Genomic DNA, 26,022 nt, shown 5'->3' with positions numbered 1-26,022 from the left:
AGAGACCACTTCTGCATGTCGCTGAACGGGAGGTCGAGCGCCCCTGCGTGGTTGACAAAGTGCACCTTGCCATGTCGGTGGTGAGGAGGGTCCTGTGCAGCGCCGTGACGACGACCATCTTCTTCTTCTTCTTCTTCTTCTTGTTGCTGTTGTCCTTCTTGTTGTTGCTGCGGCCGCCACAGCGCACAGCCCAGCACGCCCTCCACGACAGCCTCCAGCTGCACCACATTCACCACCCCACTCGCTCGCCCCCTGGACGCAGGCACCGCGCCCATCCTGCGCGAGTACCCGAGGAGGTTGTGCGCCCCATCCAGCGCCGGGATGTCGTCCCGGAGGATGAGCGTGGGGCGGTGCACGCAGACCGGCCAGCGCGGGTGTCTTGCCGCCAGCTTCTCGAGAAACACCTCGCTCGCCCACTTGCCGGCCGTGTAGCCGTGCGACCCGTCCGTGGGCGGCGGCGAGGCGGCCAGGGACGACGCGTAGAGGGGCGCGCCGGGTGGTGCAAAGTTGCCGACGCCCGCGCTCGAGATGAAGTGGAACGGGACCATCCTCGGCAGGCTCCACTGGATGAGGTCCTTGCAGACCAAAAAGTTGGACTGTCGTAGGGACGGGTATGTTTTCATGTACGAGATGTCGGCCCCGTTGTGGATGATCAGGTCTGCGCGGCTGAACAGATCGTGGAGCACGGACTCGGCCAGCCCGATGCGAGGCTGCTGCAGATCGCCCTCGTACAGAGTGACTTTTTCGAGGCCCTGCATGTCGGTGCGCTTGGCTGCATTGCGCACGCCGAGGCAGTGGATCTCCTTGATGGTTGGGTCTGCTATCATGGCGCGGATGAGCCCTTTGCCTAGGTTGCCTGAGCCGCCCGTGAGGATGACCACCCTGCTCTGAGACGGCGGCACGTGTTGGAGCAGAGCACTGTCGAGCTGTGCCATGCAAGGACGCAGCGCCGTCTCCTCCTCCCAGTCAATGACCTCCGCCGCATCGACCTGGCCCTGGATGCGATGGGCCATGCTCGACAACACGCTCGCCTCAAAGAGGTCCACCAGGCTCAGAGCAACTCCGAACCGCGTCTGGATGGTCTCTCTCAGATGAAGGAGCACGAGCGATGTGCCGCCAATGTGGAAAAAGTCCGTATCCGGAGTGATGCTGTGCACGCTGGCGAGGTCGTGCGAGAGGACATCCTCCCAGACGGCCTTGAGCTTCTCCTCCGTGGCCGTCAGCAGCACGACGACACCATCGGCCTCGGATTCGTCCTTGGGCAGCGGCAGCGCAGCAACTGCCTTGCGATCCAGCTTGCCAGAAGACATCAGGGGCAAGCTGTCCAGCGCAATCATGAACGCCGGCCGCATGTATAGCGGGAGTTCCCAGTTGCGCGCGAACCTGACGAAACTGCAGCTCCAGGGAACCCTTCTCCTGCGCAAGGAGAGGGCCAGGGACGACATGGGCCACCAAGAACTCGGGCGTGTCGGCCGAGGCGCGCAGGATCGACACCACAGCCTCGGCGAGCATGCCAGCCCCGGCGCGGAGGATCTCGCCCTCCACCTCTCGCAGGTCGACGCGCAGGCCACGCAGCTTGACCATCGTGTCGCCCGAGATGCGGCCCTCGACCAGCACGGCGCCGTGGTGCACGGCTCGAGACCACCGGCCGAGGTCGCCTGTGCGCTGCATCATCGTCCAGCCTCGGGCCAGGTCGTCTGCCGTGGCGAATGGATCTGCCAGGAACGTCTCCGCAGTCAGGCGTGGCATGTTGAGATAGCCGTCGCCGACGCCAGCGCCGCCAATGTAGATCTCGCCCTGCATGCCGGCGCGCAGAGGCCGCTTCTGCTCGTCGAGGATGTACACGCTGTAGCTGGGCAGCGCGACGCCCGCGGCATAGCCAGGCTGCGACACACCAGACGCTGTTGGTTTCGATAGCTCTCTTGTGTACTCGAGCTCCGAGACCGTCGCGCAGAACGTCGACTCGGTGGTCCCGTACATGTGGTGGAAGCGCAGGTCCGCCTTGTCGAGCGCCGCAAACTCCATCAGCACCGCCTGCGCGAGCACCTCGCCTCCTACCAGCGCCGTCTTCCACGAGGACGTCCTCAGCGCCTCGGAGTCGCCGTATCGGAGCCAGCTGAGGTACTCGGAGGGCGTGCCAAAAGTGTGCGTGATGCCGTGACGGGTGATGATGTCGCTGATGGCGCGGGCATCGCCGCGGAGCCTCCTGGGGAGCAGCACCACGCTGCCTCCAAAGCACAGGGCCGTGAGGATCTGCATCAGCGACATGTCGAAGCCCTGCGAGCTCTGCTGCAGGACCACCTCGCCGCTGGGTCTGAAGCCGTACAGCATCCCACAGGGCTCTAGCCAGGAGCTGACGCCGCGGTGACGCAGCACGATGCCCTTGGGGGTTCCTGAGGACCCGCTGGTGTACAGAATGGTTGCCACCCCGTCCGAAGTGGCCGAGATGGGGACTTGCTGTCCAGGACCCAGACTTGAGACATCGACGACTTGGAGGCCATTGCGCTGCAGCTCGCCCACATTGTGCCGGGTGAACGCATCCACAAGCACGGCCTGGGGCTGGGCGTCCTGAACCATGGCAGAGAGTCGAGCCCAGGGTGTGCCTACGTCAAGCGGTAAGTATGTGGCGCCGACGCGCATGATGGCGAGGATGGACGACACCCAGCCAGGAGTGACCTCTTGGAGCACGGCGACCCGCGATCCCTGCGTGACGCCAGCAGCAAGGAGCGCTGAGGCGATCCTGTGGACATTGTGGTGAACGATGCTCTCGTATGTTTCCGTGCTGCCGTCCTCGGAGATCACAGCTGTCCTCCCAGAGTACTTGTCGGCCATGTCGTCGATCCGGTGAATGGCCGTCGTGCCCCAATGGCGAGACTGGTAGAGCGGGCCTCTGCCCAGGTTGAGGGCCTCCTCGATCTCAACCTCATCAAAGATGTCCACTTCCTTGAGAGCTTTGTCTGGTTGTGAGGCGAACGCGCTGGCGAGCAGGACGTAGCTCTTGGCAAGCTGCTCCACGTCCTCTTGGCTGTAGAGATCATCGCGCACTACAAACGTGAGGTGACAGTCTCCGTCAGCATTATCAACAATGTCCATTGCCACGTCGTACGCCAGCTTCGAGGGGCGAAACTGTTGTAGCTCCAGCTCACAGTCCCCCCAGCGCATCGTCTCTCCTCGGCCCAGTCGATAGTCTATGAAGGCCTGGAAGATGGGCGTGGTTACTGCGGATCGTGAAACACCCAGTCTAGAGCAAAAAAATAGCGGTTAGCAGGTCGTACAAACCCTCCTTGGCTTCCCCAATCACTGTAGATTTGAGTGAGCACTTACTCCTTCAACAGAAGCTGGAAGGGCACTCGGGAGTTTGCCAACGCCGAGTGAGTCTTGGCCCGCGTCTCTTGCACCAGTGCGTCAAACTGCACAGCACCCTGCGTTTGGAAGACCAACGGCAGCATGTTGACAAGATCACCAATAGTGTCCATGAGAGCATCTTCAGTCCTGTTCGCATCTCCAATGCCGATGGAGAACTCCTCCGCCCCGCTGTATCTCCAGAGCAGCACCCTAAAGACAGCGAGGTAGAAGTGGAAGGGGGTGGCTCGACATCTGCGGCAGAGAGCCTGTATCCGCACCTTGGTGTCTGGCTTGATCCACATGTCCACAGCCTTGTTTCCATATGCCTGCAGTTTTGGTCGCGAGGCAAGCGTCGACATCCGCAGGATGGGAAGCGTCGGCGGCAGATCGGCGAGCTCCGTCCTCCAGAAGTCGAGCTCGTCCTTGAAGCCACCAGATGCGAGCGTGCTGTGCTGGTGTTCGGAGAAGTCCGCGTACTGCATTGTTCTGATCTCCTGGTGTCTCTGCGTGTAGTGGCTCAAGAGGTCTCTCATCAGAGGCTGAAAGGACGCGCCATCCATGGCAAGGTGATGCACACCAATGATGAAGAAGTGCTGTGTTGCCGATCTGGACACCAAGGCCAGGCGCACAGTCTTGCCACTCTCGAGATCGTAGACGTGGCTGTGTATGTCGTTGGTGTAGAGATCAACCTCGCGATCGTCCCGGATTGTGTAATGCTCAAGACGCAGGGCAGTCGATTTCATGATGCCTTGTTTCGGCTCGGAGTCACTGGCGACGAACCTTGTCCTGAGAGACTCGTGCTGCTGGCCAAGCGCCAGGACCGCCCTCTTCAAGTCCTCCACGCGCATCTTCCCCGTCAGCCGAAACGTGGCTGTGAGATTGAGGTTCGCCGGGTTGTCTGAGAAGGCGGCAGAGAACCAGAAGAGGCTTTGGCTGAACGACAGGCGCACAACCCTCTCCAGTCCAGGCCAAGGTACCGATGCCAGCAGATCCTTCTCCTCAGCTTGTCCAACCGGAGGAGTAAAGGGAGTAGGCGGACGGATTGGCTTCTCGAGGTCGCCGTCGCTTGATGTCGCTATTTGCGAGCCTGAATCCAGACTATCACTATTCTCGAACGAGGATGAAGCTGACAAGTCCTCTGGTGTAGGCTCCTCCACCTGCGCTTGCTGGAATGGGATGGGCACTGAGGACGTAACGACGAGTTTATCTTCATCCGCTTGCCGAGGATGTGCCTTCGCCCCCAGGTCGGAACGGAGAAACTCGACGTGAGCCCCCTGAGAAGGGTTATTCTGGGAGGCATGACCAGCGTGACGATTCTGGTGCGGTTCGGTCGTATAGTCTGGTGTGAACAACTTCGGCTGGGCTTGCAGAGCCGAAGCTTTGAGCAGTGTATTGTCGATCCGGTGTGTCTGGCTTAGTGACGGCTGGCCGTCTGTCTTCACAGGCTCGGCTCGCTGCTCGGAGACCGCTGTGGCCAGATCAGGAGCATCGTCGTCGATATTCGGGACCAGCGTCCGCGGCATGGTGTCGACCGAGATATCGACGAGCTCAGAGACCAGAGCCCCGCTCAAGAGTTTGAGCACGGGTATGTTGACCTGAAGCGTCTTGACAAACCAGCCGCGGATCTCCACGGCCATCAAAGAGTCGAGTCCCATCTCGTCCAGACGCAGGCTGGCTGGGTCGGCCTGTTCCAGCTTGGCCAGGTCAGACTGCAGCAGTATGCTCAGCTTGAGCAGGAAGGCCTCTCGGATGATGCGGGCCACTTGGCCACGGCCCTGCGCTTCTGCGAGCTGTGTCTGCAGCGGAACCTTGGATCGGTCTTTGGAGACGTCCATGGTGCAGGTGGCCCGATCCTGCGTGTAATGGCTCATGAACGGACCGGCGTCCTGAGGAAACGCGACTTTGGCCAAGCCAGTCGTCGTCTCGAGGGGTCTGGGCGAGGACCCAGGACGTCCTGCGATGACGGCGGCTGAAAAGTGCTGGCAGACGACTTGCTCGGAGATGGGAACCCAGACGTGAGCCACGGACTTGACCTCGGCGTGTGCCCCCTGCTGGGTGATGTACCCGACCCCAAACACAGGACCAAGGTGCATGACTGAGGCAGCCTGGCCCTGTCGACGGCGCCGTTCTGCGAGCGCCGTCATGAACAGGTTCGCAGCCGCATAGTTTCCTTGGCCGGGCTGGCCGGGGACTGACCCTGCAGAGGAGAAGAATATGAAGAACTCGAGCGGGTTCTCCGTTCCCTGGAAGAGCTGGCCAAGGTGCAGACTGCCCTCCACCTTCGGCCTTGTCACCTTGACAAGGGCCTCGAGTGACATATCTCGGATTGTGGTGTCATTGAGAACCATTGCACCCTGACACACTCCGGCAATGACGGGCATGGTCGATTGTATGGTGCTGTAAAGTTCAGAGACTGCCGCCTTGTCGGTTATGTCACTGGCAAACAAGTTGATTAGTTTCAGGTTGGGGATATAAATGTATGTCTAGAGGAGTAAGCAGGTCAGCTTGAAGAGGGGGGGGGGGGGAGAGAGAAACATCACGAACCATGCAAAGACCTTGACGTGGGCGCCAACGGATCGCATCTTAGCTAACCACGACTCTGCGACCTTTGGCCTTCGACTGGAGATGACAACATACTTTGCCCCCTGCCGCACCATCCACTCGCAGAGTAGCAGTCCAAGACCACCGCTGAGGCCCGCCAACCAATACGTCTTGGAGCTCGAAAAGCGGACCTGCGAGCCAGCATCCTGCACCTGAACCGGTATCTGTGAGGCAGGGCGAGACCAGTCTATGACACTCAGCGGTGATAGGCGTGGAGGGTCATTGTGGGATGTTTGGGCGAGTGCGTCTAAACACACTGTGGTGGTGGTTGAGATGCCGGGACCCGCTAGATGCGCAGAGGCACGGGATACACAGTCTCGCAGCCGAGTCTGAACGATTTGTAGCTGTCTCCCGTGTGGCGCCCAAGTTGTACATGCAGAAAACATGTTTCTCATGCTACATTGGCGGCAGTAGCTGGGGAGTAGCGAGCGCAGGCGGGCTCCAGCCAAGGTATTGGCATCGTCTCCGCTGAGGTCGAGGAACGCGGCCGTGTTCGCAGGAATCATGGCATTAATGACACGATCTGGGGATGCTGGGTGGATACTATACCAGCCAGGCTCGGACGCGGTCGTCGAGCTGCTGGTGAACTGGACCAGGACTCCACGTCGCTCAGCCTCCTCTGCTACCACGACGGCGAAGTCCTTCTTCGGCTCATGAATAATCACGACTTCTTCTTCGGCCAGATCCTCAAGAATCATGCTCGAGAGAAGATGGTGAGCCAGCAAGGTCACGAACGCAGCCTCCTGGCCTTTTTCTACAACCACCGGCATGGCAAGCCCTCTGTCGGAGTCGAACATCAGTGTATGCTTGCTTGAGAGAACCGCGACCTGATCCCCAGACAAGCACTCCTGTCCAAGGATGAGATGCATGAAGCCAAGCCTGGCCACTCGAACAGCCGAGCACAAAGAATGCGTGGCGCGGATGCGACGCTGTTCCCCGCCTTGTGGCATCGGTTCTTGTCGAAGGAAAACACCCTGTCCGTCATCCACCATGATGCCAACATTTTCTTGATCATCCTGAATACTTGCTGGTTTCGAGATTGGCCGCTGCAGAGAGTTGTACCAGTCATTCATCTCCTGGCTTGAGATCACGCGAGGAATAATCAGCGAGCCGCTCTGGTCCTGTATCAGCTCTGGCTCCACAGTCATGAGCATGCTCTCCTGTCCATCCCGGCGCTGCCACATGGTCGTGGCTCTCAACCGCAGCAGCGTCTCGGCGAGCTGGCGCGTGTTCAGCGCTGACTCCGCCTCGACGTCGAAGCACTGGATATCCAATGTCGGGATCTCTTTCCTTGCCGAGCGGACAAGACCAACGAGCATGTTTGCGTAGGGGTTTTCGGCACGGCGACCTCTCGATACCCAAAGGATCGTGCCTGCATCGTGGAGCAGAGTCTTGAGTGCTTCCCAGTCGGAATTGTTGAGGTCCTCAAACACAGGACCGTCGAGCTCGACGAGACCCATGACAGTCGTGTTGGAGCTGATCTTCATGGAGACCACATCGGACAGCGTGCGAGCTGTCTTTATGGCTCTCCAGTAATGACCTAAGACGGACTTGAGCTGTCCCACGAGCCTGGATGTCAGAAGGCTGCTTCCGCCGAGCAGCAACAGGTCTTGGTGGACCATCAGAGCGTCCTCCCCGAGAGGCGATACGGGCGCAGATAAAGGATCTCGGAGGAAATTAATATTGCCGTTGACTGCCTGAGAGAGAAAGACCACAGGCGGCATGACGAGGCTATTCCTGACCGGTGCCACAGTATCGCAACCTGAAAAACCCGTGTTTCGGAGCAGGTGATCCCATTGCGCCAGGTCTACGCAGGGTGACAGAGTGCGGCCCTCAGCAGCACCGAGCCACCAGCCAGGGAAGGCCCCAAAGATGGTTCCCATACGTGCGAGATTATCAAATTGCAGCTCGAGCACGACCAGAAACCCGCCTGGTTTGAGCAGGCGTCGCACGTTCCTCAGTGTGTCCTGGAGATTCGGCGCTGTGAAGAGAAAGAAGAAACAAAACAAGTTAGTTCATTTGGCACACTTGTCCAGGGAATGATTACGATGCATACTCACTTGCGTGGAGGACCGCAGAAGCCACTATGAGATCGTAAGAGTGCTCACTGAAGCCCTGCTGTCTTGCATCTTTGCCGATATCCAACACCTTGAAGGTCATCTTGTCGACAAAAGGGGCAAACACTTGCTTTGCGGACTCAAAGAAGCCAGACGATATGTCGGTGAATGTATACGTAGAGAACGTGCGTCCAATCTCCTGGAAAACAGCCTTGGTAGCCCCTCCAGTGCCTGCGCCAACCTCAAGCACGTTCAAATGAGGATAGCGATGGACAACTTGTTTGACTAGACGAGCCAGGTATCTCGTATTCTCCTGCATGCCGATAGCATGCTCGTAGAATTGCGACAGCATGCCATCTCTCATGCCGACCTCGATGGCTTGCTTACGGCCGGTCACGATGTCTATGATGTTCTCCCCAACAGCTTTGAGAAGCCTGACATCCGTAGAGTGCAGATGAGGCTCGTACGCCGCAGACAGTTGGTCTAGAGTGTCGTTTTCCCATTCCGAGGACCAGAGGGGCAGCTTGCCGTCTTTGGCGAGAGAGATGATATGGGTCGCAAATTCAAAGTAGTAAGGGTATGCGCCCGTGAATCTGGCCGGACTGTCCCTTGGGACCCCACAGTCGAGTTGACGGAGGAAGAAAACTGCCATGCGTTCCATAATGCGAGCAACCTCGACTTGCTCGGTCGTCGGCTCGCCGTCGTAAGCAACTTTCTCTGCATCTGGGACAGCGACATCCCAGACTGTCACTGCGAACAACTCTCTGTCATCCTGGGCTTTGGCTCTCGCAAAAGGTACACATTGAAGGGCTTCGACCTGTACCATGGCATGCTGGGAGCCATGGGCGGCGAAGAGCCCTACATCACCCTCCAGAGCATCCATAGCTTCGGGCTGCATGCAGTCGAACGGGATCCGGCCGTCCCTCGTGTTGGCCAGGCAGAGGTGAGGGTTCACCCTGACGGCCCGGATTGTTTTGGGGACATGGAGAGACCAGAGGCCGCCGCTGTTAGGAGCACAATGGGCGAGCAGGACAGACTGGAAGGCAGCGTCGAGAACGGCAGGGTGGATCAGCATTCGCGTCGGTTCGTTGCTTATGAAACCCGTGGCAAACCCGAGTTTCCTCCTGAGCCCGGAGAGAGCGCGGAACGGTCCATCGTACTGGTACTCGAGATTGGCAAGCGAGTCGTAGAACTCTGAAGTGCCGACGTTATAAGCGTCATGTTCAGACTGGCCCCTGGGTGGAAGGACAAACTCGTCTCCGTCGCCTAGAGAGACCCGTACATGTCCGCTTGCAAGGAGATTCAGTGGACCCTTTTGCGTCGTTTGGGCTGCATGAAATCGGAAACTCGCCTCAATAGTCTTGGTAGGGCCGTGCTGCGGGATGTCTGCCATCGATGTGATTGTTTCCATCTGTGTGTCGTCTGAGTCAAAGGCCAAAGCCTTGCCGATGTCAAGATCGAGAACCTCGATAAGGGTAGCCGACAGACCTTGTGAGCGTGCTTTCGCCGCCGCAGCCTCGACCGCCGCAACAACATACCCAGCAGCAGGGAAGACTACTTGTTCTTGCAGGGCATGGCCCTTCAGCCAGGGCAGCTCCTTGGGGCAGAGGATATTCCTCCATCGCATCTCCTGTTCCGTTGAGTCTGGCGTGAGGTGGCCGAGCAATTCGTGAACTGGGTCTGATCTTGTGCGAACAGCCCTTCCGTATCTCGACTCGTGCCAGTACTCCTTTTCATGGTCCCAAGCGTACTTTGGCAGACCCGTCACGAATTCATAGCCAGGACGGCCGGTGATGAAGGTGTCGAAGCCTAGGAGGTCGACTGTACCCAGCTGAGTCCAGATTTGACCAAGAGCGTTGGCAAACGACTCAACGGCATTCTCGCCTCTGTAGTGAACCCCCGTGTATGGCAGGTTGGCGGTGGATATGTCCTGGATTGTCTGAAGTGCGGGTCCTTTCAGAGCCGGGTGAGGTCCGATTTCCACCGCCATATCGAACGGGCCTTGTGATGTCCAAGCACCCTCTATGGCTTGCATGAACTTTACTGTTTGTACCATGTTGTCATTCCAGTACGGGCCTGCCAGCCTAGAGGCCATGTCAGATCCCATCAATGTTCCTCCCGCGACGCTTGAAAACCAAGGTACCCTGGCCTCATGAACCTGGATATCGAGCGCCTGGAGAGAACGGAGGTAGGCTCTGGAGCACGGGACCATATGCTGGGAATGGTAAGCCTTGTCGACTTTCAGGCGCCGCACAAACTTCTTCTCATCTTCATAAATAATCTTGATCTCCTCAATAGCCTCGTCGTCACCAGACAGCGTGACACTGGCGGTGGAGTTGACTGCCGCCACAGATACCCGTCCCTGGAACTCATCCTCGTCACAAAGCTCTTGGGCGTCCTCAGAGGACGTTCCCACAGCCAACATAGCACCCCGTTGCCCCTTGGAGCCGACCGCAAGGTGAGAGTGCAAGCCTCGATAGTATGCGATGCAGATGGCGTCTTCAGCCGAGATCCAGCCCGCACAGTATGCTGCACCAATCTCGCCCGAGGAGTGGCCAACTACTGCCGAGAACTGGACGCCCGCTGCGCGCAGGAGGTCGACCTGCATGATCTGCAATGCTGTGCACAGTGGCTGTGACAACGTAGCTCGGCTGATGCTCACGGCGTCGGCGTTCAGAAGCTCCGTCTTCAGCGACCAGGCCGGTCGATCTTCCGCGGGGAGGGTAGAGAGACGCCTCTCGAGCTTGTCGATGATAGAGCGACACTTTTCAGACGACTGAATTAAGGCTGCTCCCATGTGAGGCGATTGTGCCCCTTGGCCAGTGAAGATACCGAGAATCTTGTGCTTCTGATCTCCCGGCCGTTGGAAAGACCGTATGCCCACCGGCTGTCGGGAACTATTCGAGCATTTATCTTGCAGCTTGTTGCAAAGATCCTCGACAGTGTTTGCAGCTATGGCAGTGCCATATGGGAGCCGGGACCGGCGAGCATGCAGCGTCAAAGCCAAGTCACGCATACTCGTATGCGCCCCATCTGTCCATAGGTGCTCGCAGACAGCGGCCAGATTTGAGGACAAAGCGGTCTCCGAGGCAGCAGAGAATACGAAAGGTACGAACGATGTCAACTTCACACTGCCTGGTGTCGGTCTGTCCGGCGTGTGACTCTCGAGGATGGCGTGGGCATTGCTGCCGCCGAAACCGAAGCTGCATGGCCATAATGTTAGGATCCATTATAAGATGACGATTCTTAGCACATTCTACAGATCGCACTTACCTGTTCAAACTGGCCCTTCGGGGTACCCCATCACCTATGACCGGCCACGAGACAGCTGATGTGGGAATCTGGAGGTTTGCATAGAATGGCTCCACCTTGGGGCTGATGTGATTGAACATGAGATTCGGCGGGATCAGGGCGTGTTGCAGGGCCAAAGACGTCTTGATGAGCCCTGCCAGGCCGGCAACGCTCTCAGAGTGTCCTATGACGGTTTTTACGCCCCCAACAAAGAGGCAACTGGGTTTGTGCCGCGTGCTGCTCTGTCCAGGGAAAAAGGCCGTCGTGATGGCTTGGGCTTCTACATGGTCCCCCGCCTGAGTTCCGGTGCCTGGGTATATTACCGTCAGATGTGCTTACGGACAGAAGGAACGTCTTGTACTACCAGTTCGTACCATGAGCCTCAAAGTATTGAGGGCGCTGGGCTGGGTCAGTGGGATCGAGTCCTGCACGCGAGTAGCAGTCGCGCATGAGCTGTGCCTGAGCAGTAGCGCTGGGCCTATGTTGGGTGTTAGCTTTTCGCAGAACGACTAAGCAAAGGGGAAAGAAAACGGAGAGGTGAAAGCGTGGTGGAGCTGTGTGTCCTCACATCGTAATGCCTGGCGTTCTACCATCTTGATTTGTGGCAGTCTCCCGGATAATGCACTCGATATGGTCACCATCCGCAATGGCAGCACTCAGAGGCTTGAGCACTACGGCTGCAACCCCTTCCCCTCGGGCATAGCCGTTAGCATCTTGGTCCCACATTCGTGAGCGGCTCTCGTGAGACAACATCTCAAGCTTGCTCATCCCGACGTAATCCGGTGAATCGAGGAGGAGGTTCGAGCCGGCGGCTACCGCCACGTGAGATCTGCCAGAGCGAAGTTGCTCAACGGCCTGATGGACGGCGATCAGGCTGGAGCTGCACGCAGTGTCGATGGTCCTGCCAGCCTCAGCTGTCAGAAAGAATTCCAGGGGCATGACGATGAAAACCCGCAAACGAAGCTGGATTTTTGCTCACAAGGAAGGCCCATGCCAATCAAAGAAATAAGATAACCTGTTCGACATCATGGCACGCGCAACGCCACTGACATGGTAAGTCCCAATGCTATCCAGGTCCCGTTCCATCACCGTCTTGTAACTGTTTCCCATCATCTACAATTGTTTGTATGTGTGTCAGCGCTCAATCTTGAGATGGCACATGCCGCATTCGACACATCAGTGCCAACCGCAGCTTTCAGCCACTGCTTACGAAAGTGATTGTCGGATAGACATAATTCTCAACGTCTCAATCACCAGGTACATATTGACTCTGAAAAGAGAATTGAATCTTTCTTACGCCAATGTATACGGCTGTGTCAGAGCCCCGAAGGGCCTCCACAGGCTGACCAGCCGCCTCAAGTGCCTCATAGGTTGTCTCAAGCAGGAGACGCATCTGCGGGTCCATAGTGTTGGCCTCAACCGCATTGATGCCGAAGAACTGTGCATCGAAGAGACGGTGCACTCCATCTCCGTCGAGCAGGTAAGACTCTTTGACGTTGCAATGTCCATGATATTTCCCACTGTCGTGATGCCAACCTTGTGCGTTAAATCGATCTTCCAAGGGCTTCAGCAGGTCTCGGGGTTCACGAAGGAGGTCCCAGAGTTTCGAGGGCGTGCTTGCGCCGCCAGGGAATTGGCACCCAGTGCCGATTATGGCGATGGGCTCTCCAGATCCGAGCATGTTGACACTTTGTTTGGGACACGGTGCTGTCGAAAAGTTTCAATGTCACACAGTCTTGGGCGACCCTAAACGCTCCCCTACGTTTCTTGTAATTAGTGGATGTGGACTTGGCAATCGCTAATAATATACTGCAGTGTCATTTACCACTGGACAATCTCATTGCCGCGAAGGAACAGGAATAAGTCTGAGGAAGACAACAATTGGATAGCAGCCCCGTTACTGGTCCTGGAGATGCCATGTTGGATCGCTCGGAGGTGACCAACTAGCGGATATCTCCGTGCCTTGCTGCATGATTTCGATCGTGAGGCAATAGCAATGGCTCACACTGGGTTTATTGTTCTATGCCTTTCAAGGACAAGCGACGCCGAGGCCCAGTATCTGATGAAGTCATGGGAACTGTTGAAAGGATTCATGTGCCAGCCGCCGCTGGGGCCCCCAAAACCTCCCTGGGGCCCTTAGAGATCCTTACGGCGTAGGTCGGTTTTGCCACAAGTGCGCCAGTGAAGGGAAAGAGCTTGTTCGCCTCCAGGTCGCATCAACGTGTAAGCGGCGCAGCAACGAGGGAACCTCAAGACCTGGCGTATCGTGCTTACGCATATAGTCAATTCGTTGGGCTGGAAGCTGAGAACAACGGAGGTGGTTGTATTTGCATTACTCTGATCGCGGCTCCACTGCGGGCTAGATGTGGCTCTGAGAAGGCCGTCACACCACCCTGGATCCATTGATATCGACCTACATAGTAAGAATGCCATGTCTACAGAAAGCATACTATGTGGTCAAGCCCAAGATGGGCAATCGACGCCTCGGGCTCCACCGCGAATCTAGTATTGGAATTGCAAAAAGACCAGGTAATTGGCGGGTGTCGTTAACCGAGAGGCTTGTGGGATCGTTGGTTCGACAGCCACCGGAGCATACTGCCGCATAACCGTATTTCTGCCCAAGCTTTCGCCCAAGCTTTCGCCCAGCTGCGGGGACAAGCTACTCACGGATACCACGCTGGTCTTACAGGCTCCGCCACTCATCACTTATTCTACCCCGGTGCTCACCCAGATGATGCTACATAATCAGCCCCGTGTGTGTATTGTACCCGTCTTGTCAGCCTACGTAAAGCCGCGCACACGCCACAACGCTGCTGCCCCTTGTAAATGAGCAAAATGGAACACCACTTAGGTATAACCTACAATCAAGATAAAGGACCCACAGGCGAGGGGGTGGAAGACGACACGATAATCACTTGGGCTCGTTGAAGACGCTGGGCCTATAAGCCATTGATGATGCTGACCCCGATTGAGATGATATCCTGACTGTGAATTAGCACGCGTCCATAGTGACCAGACTGTTTATTCTGAACATATTTGGCAGCCAGCCAGAAGCGCTCCAAGGCCCAAAACCCACCATAATTGGAGACAGCAAAGGCTGCATAATGTATAGCAAACGTTTTGTAAGAGCCACATCAGATAGATTTGCTGAGAAATTCTTAGTACGGCAGTTTCTCAGTGCTGAGGAACGCCGGTGGCCATGTATTCACCCCATTGGGGGGCTCTTGATTCCCGTCCTCGTATTCTTGTAGGCCTTGGCGCCTTCCTTCATACACTACAAATGGGGCCGGTCAGCCTTCATACAACCGCAGTGGCTGGCCCTTGGCGTCATTGGAGTTGCTCTTGGTGCAGGAGAAACAGTTCAACAAGTTGCGAGGCGTGTTCCAGCCTCACGGGGCAATGCTCTCCCTCAGCATTTGTTTTGCCTTTGTAATGTGCTTTCGCAGAGCTTTGATGCCGCCTTTCCCGTTCTCGGGTCTTCCGGTATCCTCTTTCTTGATGATGGCCCTGGCCAGCTCCAGGAATTCTGGCGCACTAAGCAGGCCGACCGGATTCCCGCGGCGCGTGCTGATGCGATATTCTCTAGGCAGACCGAGCAGTGCGTCCATGCGCTCAAAGAGACTGGTCACGATCTGGATGAGGATGAGCGCCTGCAGGTTGCCCGACTCTATAGCGTAGGTTAGAATCTAAGCGTCGAATCGAGAAAAGGGGAGGGGTTGGGGGAGGGACTTGCGTATAGGGAAGCTGCTGATGGTGAGGCCAGGGATTGGGCCGATCTCTGGGCTATCGCTTTCAGAAAGCTGTTTGAGATAGGCGTAGATGTGTGCAAAAACGATCACATAGAGCCTGAGCAGGTGAATATGGGCGGTGAGGATGGCAAGCAGCGACGGCGTGTCGAGCTCAAGGCTGGGCGACGGGGTAGTGACAGCGGATGGTGACGGGTTCGGTGAGCCCGTGCTGCTTGTGAGGCTTCCTGTGATGCTGTCGCAGTCGGAAAGATTGCTCGATAGGCTATTTCGCCGCCTCCGGTTTGGGGGGGTGGGGGTGGAGCTCTGACTCGCAGATGCTGGCGAAGGACTCGACAGCGGCAGACAGGACTCGGCCAAGAGCTTCAGTAATTCTATAAAGTCTCTCGTCCTGTGCAGTATATCGTCCACGACTGACGGGGTTGATGAATTCTCGCTCGGCCGAAGAAGCGTCTTCATTGTGATCTTGGGCGATCCCTGGTCGATCCTGCTGAGCATGGTGATGAGCTCGTAGTTGAGCTTCGACAGCCTCTGCATAGGCGTCTGCTCGCGGTCGATACTTTGGTCGTCCTTGCCGCCGCCAGCGTCGTCGTGCGTATTCCTCTGGGGTGGCTGGTTCTCCGGCTGCTCGGGACTAAAGTCACCAGCCAGGTGCCGGAGATCGTTGCTCGCGGTGTATGGAGAGGTCAGTGACCCTGTGAGGTTCGCATACGGCTCTGAGGGAGATGCAGTGCCGAAGAAGCTGTCGGAAAGATTCATGGCAATGGTCTCGAATGCTCCTCCCACCGGCTCTCTCGGCATTGTCCCATACAACAGATCTTGCTCAGCTGCATTGGGCACCCCTCCTAGCGACGAGTGCAGATGCCAGCCTAGGCCTGAATCCACAGTGGCGGCATCGTCAGACCCTCGTGATCCACCAGCGTCTGCAGCACTCACATTCATGTTGAGCTGCTGGCCAGAGTCGCTTGGGGTGAGCAGCTGCTGCTGGTGCTGCTGCTGGCTGTCGTGGCATCGCTGGCGTTTGTTTCCCCGGGTGGTGTTCCCCGCATCCGACATGTGGAGCGAAGCCTCGCGGGGGGCTGGAGGCTGCCAGCTCCGGAGTCTGAAGATGGGGCTCGTGACGCAGTCCGAGTCAGCGCGAGTACAGCGGTCGCACCGCGCCTGGTTGGGATCCTCCCGCAGACACCTTGACTTTGCGAACCGACATCTATCACAGGCAGATCGGCGGGAAGATATACCTGCGAGTTTTTGTCGCTCAGCAGCCATGCTTCGTCGAGCCGAGGCCTGGCCGGACGTGCCAGGTAGAATGCCAAGTTCGACAACGAAAGGTTTGGGCGTGGTTGGTTCGAGAAGGAGGAAAGCGGCAGCAAGGGAAACCGTCCACAATGGCGAATTGCGGCTGAATGAGAGATGTCAGTAGTGGAGAATAGCGGTCCGGTCCAGGGCCCCTGCACGAGCTATGAAGTGGGGGAAGCCACTGCCAGTGCCTGCCAGCGCATGCGACTTTGGCCAACAGCGGGTAAGAGTTTGCACTGTAAAACCATGTGTGTCCTGGGCCACAGCAGCAACTAACCCAATATCCTGCACATGTCTGCCGATGAGATTGACCACATAGGGTTCTTCTGCTCTTTTCGTGTTGGTTTTCTTTTCTTCTTCCTCTTCTTCTGCTTCTTCTTTGCCCAGGACCCGCGTTGGGGGCGCTTATGTTAGTGACATGGGAAGCCTGCCGCGGCCAGTAAGACCAGGATTGTACTGCAGATTCGTATGGCGTGTTGGTGGCCATCATCAGGATTTTGCAGAGAGACATTGATACAGCATCGCATGGCCAATACAGCAAGCGATTGGACATTACGGCGCAGTGCTGGTATTGGTTTGGGGGCTAAGGGCTTGATATACCCAAGCGTTATCCTAGTCCTGTGAACGATGCAGCAGCAGACCCACAACCAAGCCGCGTGGGGTCTTGCTGCAAAGTAAACTGCTAATGAAATAAGCTTAATCACACCCAGCATGAGCCAACGGAAGCAAGGGACTCCAAATATTGGAAAGTCCCGAGATGTTGTCCGAGGACCGTCTCGGTTCACGTACTTGAGGTATTGAGTACGTAATTGTGATAGTAATCAGCCTTCTTTACTAGTGCTTACTTCACAAAAAAAGAAGAAACCCTCGCGACTATTAATATTACTTACAGTACTTGGTACTTGTATAAACCGAGTTCAGCTCGCTATCCGTGCCGTGTGCGGTGGAGCGCGCTTTTGCCGTATTAGGTGTCGGAGCTCCGGGCATATATCCCTTGATACCTCGCTGGGGCCACTTCAAGGTTCCAATGAACAATACTACCAGATACGTACAAGCATTGTTATGTTTTGTATTGCCTGCAGTTCGACACTAGCAACTGTCACTTTATCAAAATCGGTCCAGAGAATGTGATGCGCTGGACTTTGTGCTGCAATATCAGCAATATTACTCTGTTTACGATTTCCTTCTATACTACTAAAAGAGAACTCGAGCGCTGTCATACAAAAGAAGAAAATTTTCCTGACATTGTAAGCAATGAGCAAGGGCCTCATCGACCTAAGTGTGCTAAGTAGAAAACCCAGCGGCAAACGAAGGCCAGTGAGACCACAGAACAACGTGAGAAGCCTATCTTGGACTTGTATAGAGAGTCAAAACTTGAAAAAGGAAAAGGCAGGAAAAAAAGTTATTATGGTTACTCTACCTGAAAAAAAAATTCGAGAGAGATTCATACTTTCATAAATATATAACTTGAGGATGCCTATGTCGGGCACAACAGAATCATAATTCTGGCACCATGGCCATGGAAGAAGAGAAGGTGGTGAGGTCTGAGAGATGGAGAGTTGAGGATGAATCCCATGATTATGGTATTGCTATGCTGTGAAATAAGAGATTCGTATCACAAGAGAGCTCGTTGGTCAGCTACAAGAGACATTCGTGCGCGAGTTGAATGGATCGAAGACCGCTGGGAGCCAAATGCCTGATTATAACACATAACTCGACATCCAGAGATGTTTCTTAGACATGATTGAGCTTGCCATGCTCAGGAGTGCTCGTGTCATCAACACGTTTGAACCGCACGCGAAATGGTGGTCGCTCCCAGAACGCGAGGTACTTGTAATGCTCGTCAAACAACACTTCATCCTGACCTGGCACTGCTTCCAGGTCGAAGTGCATCAGAACCTTGGCGAGGAATAGACGGAGCACAGCCAGGGCTATACTCGAGCCTGTGCAGGCTCGAGTTCCCTGGTTGAAAGGCATAGAAGCTTTCAGGTTATCATCCTTGAACTTTTGGTCGAAACAAGGATGGTCCGGCGCTAACCAGCGCTCAGGATGGAACTCAAGGGGCTCTGCAAAGAAGCGTGGGCTCCTTGCGGCGGCGAAATGACTGTGTTGGCAGATGACCTATTTTGGAGTGGTCAATACAGGAGACAACTTCATGTAACGAGGGCTCGTGAGCAGACACTGACTCCTTTTGGGATAAACTTCCCGTCAACCACAGCACCAGGGCTTATGCGTGGCAGCCCGTCAACAGTATCTGGATGCATTCGAAGACTCTCGTTGATGCAAGCTTGCAGATACTTCAAAGTCGCTGTTGTATCGGTGCTGATCTCATTAGAGTCTTTGAACGTTGACCTCACCTCCTCCACCAGGGTTGCATAAACGCGTGGATTCTTAAGGAGTTGACAGATAACAGAGTACGACTGATGCGACATGGGCTGCCAGCCAGCCAGAAGCAGTTGCCCTGCTATATTCTGCAAATGGAATATCTGCTTTTTGTCCTTAGGCTCAGGCTTATCAGCCGGGGCCAGCTGCTCAAAGTAGTCGAGATGCTCTGTTTTGCCTCTACGGCTGATACGTATCTTGACGTCTTCGCTATTCATCTTGATAAGACGAGGCATAGATAGCCATACGGACGGAGGGATGCAAAGGTATATGAAGGGCGTGAGAAAGCGGAATTTCGCTGCGATATTAGTCACTGCTCCGAAGAAGTTTAGCTTCAGAGCTGTATCAAGAAATTCTGAGCTCTTTGCTAAAATAATCTCATCAGCAAAGTCAGGCCGAAGGGATGGGTTGGCATACACATACCATTTCGCACATGACCCATGTCCTGGCTATACGTCATATCCGCAGCGAGATCTAATGCCAACCATTCCGTCCAGAGTCGGAGATCGACTCCCCTCTGTTGTGCGCCAACCTCTATCAGCCTCTTTATGAAAAGGTCAACGTGCTTCTGGACAGTGGCCTCTTTCGCCCTGAAGTTCTTGGTACTGAATGCCGGTGCCAGCTTCTTGGCTATCTCTCGATGTTTGGCGGGATTTGTCTCCCATGTGATACCGCCGTCTCCTGTGTCCAGGGTATCATATCCGGGCTGTACGAACAGCTCCATATTCTTGACGTGTGGAAGATATATGTCTGGACAGGCCAACTCAGTCAATGTCTGAAGCAACCGAGGATGATCAGAGTGGTGTATGCCGAACCTCGTGCTGCCTGAGGATTGCCGAAAACAAGCTCATTCGGAGCAATGCGGACAATGTCGCCTATACATCATATTAGCCTTTTCCTCCCCAGTAGAGTGCTTCAGCAAGAAGGTGTTATCTTCACCATATCGTTTAAGTGTATCCTCTATGATCCACGGGTACCGTCCAGTGATACTGAGAAACAGAAGGATAATTACGTCAACTAGGAGCTCTGCTGCTGCGACAATTTCCACCACCGCTCGAAGAAGAGTTGGCTGTAATTACCTTGCGTAGGCCCACCATAAATCAGTAGCAGCAGCCAATTTTGGACCAGGATACTTGGAAAGAGGGTGAAAGTAAAACCTGTAGATGACTTTGGCTACGCAATACGCAACAATCTGGTAACACAAGCAGGGGTTAGATTCATACCAACGTAGACGGGAATTATTACGCTACGAGGGCTCACCGATGCACCTATAGCAGCCAGCAATTGACCCATAGGGATGCTGATGCCTAGCCAGCCCCCCAGATGGCCTTGAAGTGACGTCTCTAGGGGCTTGGACATAGCGGTTGGCTCAGAATAACCATTTGTCGGTTCTTGCGATGGCTGGTTGATTTCTGGCAATCGATTTCACGCTCGAAGGACTCGGATGGAGGTGGAGGATTCTCGGGAGCGTTGCTGGTCGAGACCACAATGTGCAGGAGCTATGAAAAACAGGAGCCGGTGTCTAGAAAGACCTCAATGTTGCAGCGTCCATGCAGGCAGAGGAAGGAAGCCGGCGTCCCTTTGCTCCAAGTAGAAGATTTGGGATTATGCATCGGAGCTCCGGGACTTAATACGGCAAGACGCGGCACGCGCTGAAGATGGTGAAGCCAACCAATCACGTTTATTTGAATAAGACCGACATTCAAGCCACACTGATTCTGGGCTTCTAACAAGGCATTATTCAGAGGGGCATGTCATGAATGGGTCCGCCGTTAATGACCGTTTTGGGAGGTGGGAGGCATTGTTTCTAAATATGTAAATTTTCCATGTTCAGATCCAGACCCCATGTGCTCGACCACGGTCGTCTCACATGTGTGTGCAATGGGTATTGCCTGCGAAGCCATAATCCTTTTTCCTTCTTCTTCTTCTTTCCTTTTGTTTGTCTTCCTTCTTCCTTTTTGCAAGGCCCTTGCCTATTCTTGAGCAAACGGAGTCGTCTCGAAGCTTGACAATATCGATTCGGCGGCAAACTAGTAGGCGATTAACGACTTTTCATCATGGGTTATTCATTCGAAGATGTCATCCAAGACCCTTCTGAGGGCAAGATTATCATTCTAGTTCTCATTACCATTCCCCTTTGTATTCTGGCTACCATACTGCGTGTGGTCGCCACCAAGAGGGGAGGTCGAAAGTTGGCCTGGGATGACCTTTTTGCTGTGCTGGCTCTGGTCGGCTTCCTGGTGTATGCAATCTGTCCACTAGCAAGTAAGTCAAGCCACCAAGGCATCTATCACGTCTATATTGTAGCCAATGTTTCACAACGAGGAGACAAGCCGCAGCTAATTTTGCGCTCTCCGTCTTAGCCGTAGCCGTTGCAACCGACATGAGCGACTACGACGTAGAGGTCCTCAGCGCCAAGGTGAGTGTCGTGCCCGCTTGAGCAAGTTGGGCATCGCCAGACTCGACTCCGTGCGCTAAATGAGACAACAGCTTGCATACATCGTGACTCCGTTTTTCTACGTCAACCAGCTGTTCGCCAAGGGCAGTCTATTTGTTCTCTACCACCGAATCTTCCAGACTGACCCCACTTTCAAAATATGGGTCTATGTGCTCGCCGCCATCCACGTGTGTTGGTTCATTACCTTTATATTCTTGCTACTATTCCTGTGTAATCCCATTTCCAAGTGGTGGGATGTGGACGGGACCCAGCCTGGTTCATGTATCAACGGAAACGCATTCCTGGTTTCGGAGGAGACCATCAACTCAGCCATGGACTTTGCCATGATTGCACTCGCAGTCTACGTGGTCCAGAAGCTGCAGATGAAGAGGCTCGTGAAGACGAAGCTCACATTTATCTTTGTGATGGGGGGTCTGTCTGGTGTGATAGGCTTCGTCAAGATTGGACTGGTCTACTCTGCGGCCAATACTGCTGGGCGTGAGTTGTGGCCCTCCCTCTCATTCATATGCGCATTACTTGTTGCTGATCCGGCACTATCCAATACAGAGGAAAACAACAGCAATGCGTTCTGGGATCTCCTACAGATGGCAACGAGTATCTTCTGCGCCTGCGCACCGATGTACAAGTCCTTCATTCCGCTACAGAATATTTGGAGGCGTATTGCATCGTCGATGAGATCCTGGAGTAGCAAGACCCGCCTGTACCTGATCCTTCCCAATTCGAGCAAGGGAGAAGCAATGACAGGAAGCGGCGAGACTCCAGGCCGCAAAGGTGTTCCGCAGACGGCTGAGAATGGGGCCCGCTTCTTGCGTGGCTCGCAAATCGAATACACTTGGTTCGATGGCGAGCTGGTAGACGACATCCAACTATCGAACCGAGATCCTTCTGAGTCAAAACATGGACGAGTTGAACAAACTGTTGACATGGTATAATACCGAGCGGCTGGTTGGAAACCCTTTCGTATGTGTGCCAGAGTTCAATTCAGACAGGAGGCCAGGGTTGAGCACCCTGCCAAGGTGAGGGGACAAAACGAGCACAGGTATCTGTAAATTGTTCAAAGCAGCCTAGAATGGACCGAGGAACTTTCTCTGGAGAAGCGAGTGATAATACAATTGCCTGATTATCAGAAGCACGTGTACACAACACACGAATTTCGAATCCTCAGTGTACTAGTGAATTCTGTTTCGAGGCACTGGGAACATAACAATCATATCCTATCGACTGCGTAATTATACATATCTGTAAGCGGGGGAGAGTTATGTGTTCTGACCCATCCAACATGAACAGTAAACTCGGAAAGTCAATTGTCAGGATTCAACTCATAGCATTTACAAAACCCAGGGTTAGGGTTATCACTAAACCAATCAGGAAAGAATACTGCAGGCTGTCGCGTCTACTATAGTATTCGCGACTTAGAAGCCTCCACCGCGTCGCGGGACCGCTAACAAGTGATTGATCCTGCAATCGACAAACGAAAAATCCACCTACTCAGATCTACGACACGAACAATATACGCTCTCGACTGCACATAGTATTACTACCACTATACACTCTATTGTCACGCAGAGACGATACTTGACACACGAAATCAAGAAGAAATATGGTATAAACTAAAATCAACCACCCCTTCTCGTCGACAGCAACCATGGACGAGGTCACCCGCGAGCGTTACGAGACGCAGTCTAAGGACCTACGCGTCAGGATCAAGATATGGGAGCTCGATTTCTCCAAAGATCATGCCGGCAAGAAGCCCAGCAGGCTGGACATCAAGAACAACAGGGAAATGGGTAGAACCTCCCCTCTTCCCCAAAACCACACCGCCGCTCTCGCTACGCTCGGAGGAGGAGGCTGGCTGCTCTATCGGCTGACACACATCTCTCCACCCTAGCTGCCGCGTACAAGGAATATCAGAGACTCAGGGACGTTCTTGAGGGCAAGATCCCGCCGCCAACCACAAAAGGCCACCACCACCACCATCATGACGACGACGAACACAGAGAGACCCGCAAGCGCAAGTCTGCCCAGCCAGCACCCTCACACACGCCCTCGACGAAGCGCTTCCGCGCAGCAGAGACCCCATCTTCGTCCCGGTACAACCCACCCCACAGCACCATGCACATGTTTACGCCTGGCGGCGCTCGCGACGCCGTGACACCCTCCCTCAGCCGAAAGCTCTTCTCCCCCGTCGTGCCCACCTCCATAGGCCCCACTCCGCAGCGCGACGGCCGCGTGCTGGGTCTCTTCGATTCCCTGCCATTTAAGGATGCAGAGATCGACTCGCCCTGCAAGCCGCAGGCCTCCATCAGGCTGTCCGATGTCATCGAGGCCGGGAGGAGGGGCAAGGAGGCCATGGTGGAGGAGACGCCCAGGAAGATATCGTCGTACCGGGAGGCGGCGGCAGAGGTCGCCGGGATGGATCCCGACCTCGCCACGGCGCTGGGCCGCACCCCTTCCTCCTCACGACACAGGAGGCGCACAGGGCAGGCCTCCCCGTACAAAAGCGGCGGCGGCTTCCTCCTGACCACGCCGCTCAAACCCCATGACGGGAACAGAGTGGCCAAGACGCCCGGCACGTCGTCGTCTTCCGTTTCCAAACTGCAGTTCCAGACACCCGCCTTCCTGCGGCGCATCCCAATGGCCAAGATCACGGAGAGCAGCGACTTTGTGTCGCCCGAGCCGATCCGCCTGCCCCGGAAGCCCCTGCTGCGCGGGCTGAGCAGCGTTGTGGCGGACCTGCGGAAGCTGCAGGAGGAGGAGCTGGATGATGAGCTGGATGCGCTGCGGGAGGTGGAGCAGGAGGCCGCTGCCAGCGCTGGCGGAAAGCCGAAGAAGGCTACCGCAGGCACTGATGACAATAAGCCTGACGCCGAGCCTTCTGCATCGGAAAAGCCAGCAGACAACAACGGACCTGCTGAACCAAGCATCCTGGCAGAAGATGCACAGAAACAGAACATTACTCTCCTCGGCGGTTTCGACGACGAGGGCAAATATGACTCGCCAAACGAGGAAAACGCAGGCTTGGACCGCAACGGACAGCCGCTGCGGATCTTCAAGAAGAAGGGACAAAAAAGAACTACCCGCAGGGTGAACATGAGGCCCGTGAGGACCAAGAGGCCTACCACTAGCACCGCCTCAACAGACGAGGATGAGAAGGGTCCAGCCATCCAACAACATACCGAAGCAAAGGCTGACGAGGAAGAGGACCCAGCGCTCTTCTCAGGCTCCGAGTTCGCAGACTCCGAAGACGATCAAGACGAGCTGACCCAGGATGTTAACACCATTAAGCCCCCCAAGAAGAAGAAAACCACCAACGCCATCACTGCCAAGACTAAAGCACCAGCTAAGAAGACCAGCGCCGAAGACGAGGAGAAGGCAAAGAAGAAGTCCGCAAACCCGGTCAAAAGGGCAGCTCGCAAGGTCAACGAGCTCGCGCATGCCAACTTCAAGCGCCTCAAGCTGCGGAACAACGGCGCGAAAGGTGGGCCGGGGTATAACAGCCGGTTCAGGCGGCGCCGATGATCAATGTATCTGGGGAAGGAAATTATATAACAATTCTGGTTCATGAGCGGCCACAGAGACAGTCGGTCTGTTGGCACGTACGAGGAACGCATCCTGTTCCTCCACCTTTTCAAGGGCTCACTTCCATTTATGGAACCGAGGTCTATCACTGTCGCGGTCCTTCGGAACTATCCATGGCTTTTGGTAGACACGCCTTCACTATCTACTAGAAGATACCTATATAACCAAACCTTGCTCCGTTTTGTCAAGCAATTCCACATAATTTCGAGATGAGGACCATTCTCATATCGTGGGAATCACGCATGGGCATTACCTGGCCTGTTATCTCGCCATCCGCTGCTACTCAGACTTGCGCTATACTCTCCGAATCCGAAGTTATTTCTGATTGCATATTTGAAGAGTTTCGGCTTTAATCACGTCCGTCGTTGCTCTTCCGATGCAAAACCAGGAGCCTCTCCGGCCGGTGAGCCACCGACTTGCGCTGGCATGTAGCAATTATTGAGTCATGTCAATCAAAGACAAGCAATGGAGTTGTGCTGGCTTCATTGATGGCTAACACTGCTAGGTCAAAACCGATACTATCTTACAAATGCAACTCGAAGGAGAACTCGAAGAAAAAGGAGAGGCAAAATGCAGGTCCCTGGATGCGTCAACATTGACAATCACTCAGTCCCAAGGTTTGACGTCTAGGCGGTCTCAAAGCTTGTCCTCACCGCCCTCGTCAGTCTCGTCGTCATCGCTGTCCCTATCGTTCTGGTCGTCCTTGCCATCCTCACCGTCCTCGTCATCCTCGTCATCCTCGCCATCCTCGTCATCCTCGCCATCCTCGCCATCCTCGCCATTGTCACTCTCGTCATCCTTTTCAGGATCTTCTCCGCCATCATTGTCCTCATCATCGGGCCCTACTGTTGGCATAAAGTTCTTGTCAACTTCCTCGGTATCTGTTTCGACCGTGGTCATGCCATTCTCGTCACCTTTCTGACTGCTGGTTGCTGCTGGCGCTGTGTACCTCAGGTCCTCGTCATCGTCGTAGTCCTTGTCCTCGTGACCGCACTCGCGGTGCTTCTTGTGATAACAAGATTTGCGGCAGCTGTATGTCTTATAAGGATCGTACTACGTATCCTTGGATTGGGAGGCTTCCTGGTCGCCAGCCACATCTTGTTCAACGTCCGAGTTGTGCTCCAATTTTCCGCTGACATGGACCGTCTTGCCAGGGCCAGTGTAGTTGGGGTACGTGTAGTTCGGATATGGCATGGGAGATGGGTACAGGTGAGGTGGATAAGGTATCGGAGGAAAAATGCCGGGAGGTGGTCTCTTGTAACCACGG

General features: G+C 55.2%; 5 protein-coding genes across 5 annotated transcripts; 2 read left to right on the top strand and 3 right to left on the bottom strand.

The window, feature by feature from the left end:
* Positions 1-266: 266 nt before the first annotated feature.
* On the bottom strand, positions 267-12,975 carry M406DRAFT_20609 (uncharacterized protein; the record flags this gene model as incomplete). Its single annotated transcript, XM_040915465.1, is given in 13 exon segments — positions 267-1,320; positions 1,394-3,241; positions 3,325-4,394; positions 4,812-5,781; positions 5,890-7,643; positions 7,659-7,927; positions 8,007-11,085; positions 11,116-11,206; positions 11,277-11,604; positions 11,669-11,772; positions 11,863-12,174; positions 12,274-12,407; positions 12,592-12,975. Coding segments are annotated over 13 exon segments (11,397 nt in total), but the record flags the coding sequence as incomplete, so codon positions are not given.
* Positions 12,976-14,683: 1,708 nt separating this feature from the next.
* On the bottom strand, positions 14,684-16,096 carry M406DRAFT_331606 (uncharacterized protein; the record flags this gene model as incomplete). The annotated part of the gene is made up of 2 exons (XM_040920650.1): positions 14,684-14,980; positions 15,134-16,096. The coding sequence occupies 2 exons, from the start codon at positions 16,094-16,096 to the stop codon at positions 14,684-14,686; spliced, it is 1,260 nt and encodes a 419-aa protein (XP_040774015.1).
* A 1,801-nt stretch (positions 16,097-17,897) lies between these two features.
* Positions 17,898-20,181, bottom strand: M406DRAFT_322989 (uncharacterized protein). Its single transcript, XM_040919722.1, has 6 exons — positions 19,979-20,181; positions 19,798-19,910; positions 19,534-19,593; positions 19,142-19,468; positions 18,523-19,085; positions 17,898-18,457 (listed from the first exon to the last, which is right to left on the bottom strand). Exons 4-6 carry the CDS (start codon positions 19,440-19,442, stop codon positions 18,071-18,073), a joined length of 1,251 nt encoding a protein of 416 aa, XP_040774014.1. The 5' UTR covers positions 19,443-19,468; positions 19,534-19,593; positions 19,798-19,910; positions 19,979-20,181; the 3' UTR covers positions 17,898-18,070.
* Positions 20,182-20,696: 515 nt separating this feature from the next.
* M406DRAFT_322988 (uncharacterized protein) lies at positions 20,697-22,255 on the top strand. Its single transcript, XM_040919721.1, has 4 exons — positions 20,697-20,983; positions 21,082-21,137; positions 21,209-21,653; positions 21,723-22,255. Exons 1-4 carry the CDS (start codon positions 20,776-20,778, stop codon positions 22,106-22,108), a joined length of 1,095 nt encoding a protein of 364 aa, XP_040774013.1. The 5' UTR covers positions 20,697-20,775; the 3' UTR covers positions 22,109-22,255.
* Positions 22,256-22,821: 566 nt separating this feature from the next.
* Positions 22,822-24,695, top strand: M406DRAFT_261049 (uncharacterized protein; the record flags this gene model as incomplete). Its single annotated transcript, XM_040917413.1, has 4 exons — positions 22,822-22,963; positions 23,065-23,554; positions 23,648-24,446; positions 24,543-24,695. 4 exons carry the CDS (start codon positions 22,822-22,824, stop codon positions 24,693-24,695), a joined length of 1,584 nt encoding a protein of 527 aa, XP_040774012.1.
* Between the last annotated feature and the right edge of the window lie 1,327 nt (positions 24,696-26,022).

The sequence above is a fragment of the Cryphonectria parasitica genome, assembly GCF_011745365.1.
Source record: "Cryphonectria parasitica EP155 unplaced genomic scaffold M406scaffold_6, whole genome shotgun sequence".
NCBI classification, from domain to species: Eukaryota; Fungi; Ascomycota; class Sordariomycetes; order Diaporthales; family Cryphonectriaceae; genus Cryphonectria; species Cryphonectria parasitica.
The sequence above is the reverse complement of the archived record's forward strand: the minus strand, read 5'-3'. Positions and strand labels throughout refer to the sequence as shown.

Bases quoted from the DNA above. Each gene is read 5' to 3' on its own strand.
- M406DRAFT_322989 (XM_040919722.1), bottom strand. From the start codon at position 19,442: ATGGAGCTGTTCGTACAGCCCGGATATGATACCCTGGACACAGGAGAC. The intron at 19,086-19,141 runs GTATGTGTATGC...AGATTATTTTAG, and splicing joins CATGGGTCATGTGCGAAATG to CAAAGAGCTCAGAATTTCTT. The intron at 18,458-18,522 runs GTCAGTGTCTGC...ACTCCAAAATAG, and splicing joins GGAAGTTTATCCCAAAAGGA to GTCATCTGCCAACACAGTCA.
- M406DRAFT_322988 (XM_040919721.1), top strand. From the start codon at position 20,776: ATGGGTTATTCATTCGAAGATGTCATCCAAGACCCTTCTGAGGGCAAG. The intron at 21,138-21,208 runs GTGAGTGTCGTG...ATGAGACAACAG, and splicing joins TAGAGGTCCTCAGCGCCAAG to CTTGCATACATCGTGACTCC. The intron at 21,654-21,722 runs GTGAGTTGTGGC...TATCCAATACAG, and splicing joins TGCGGCCAATACTGCTGGGC to AGGAAAACAACAGCAATGCG.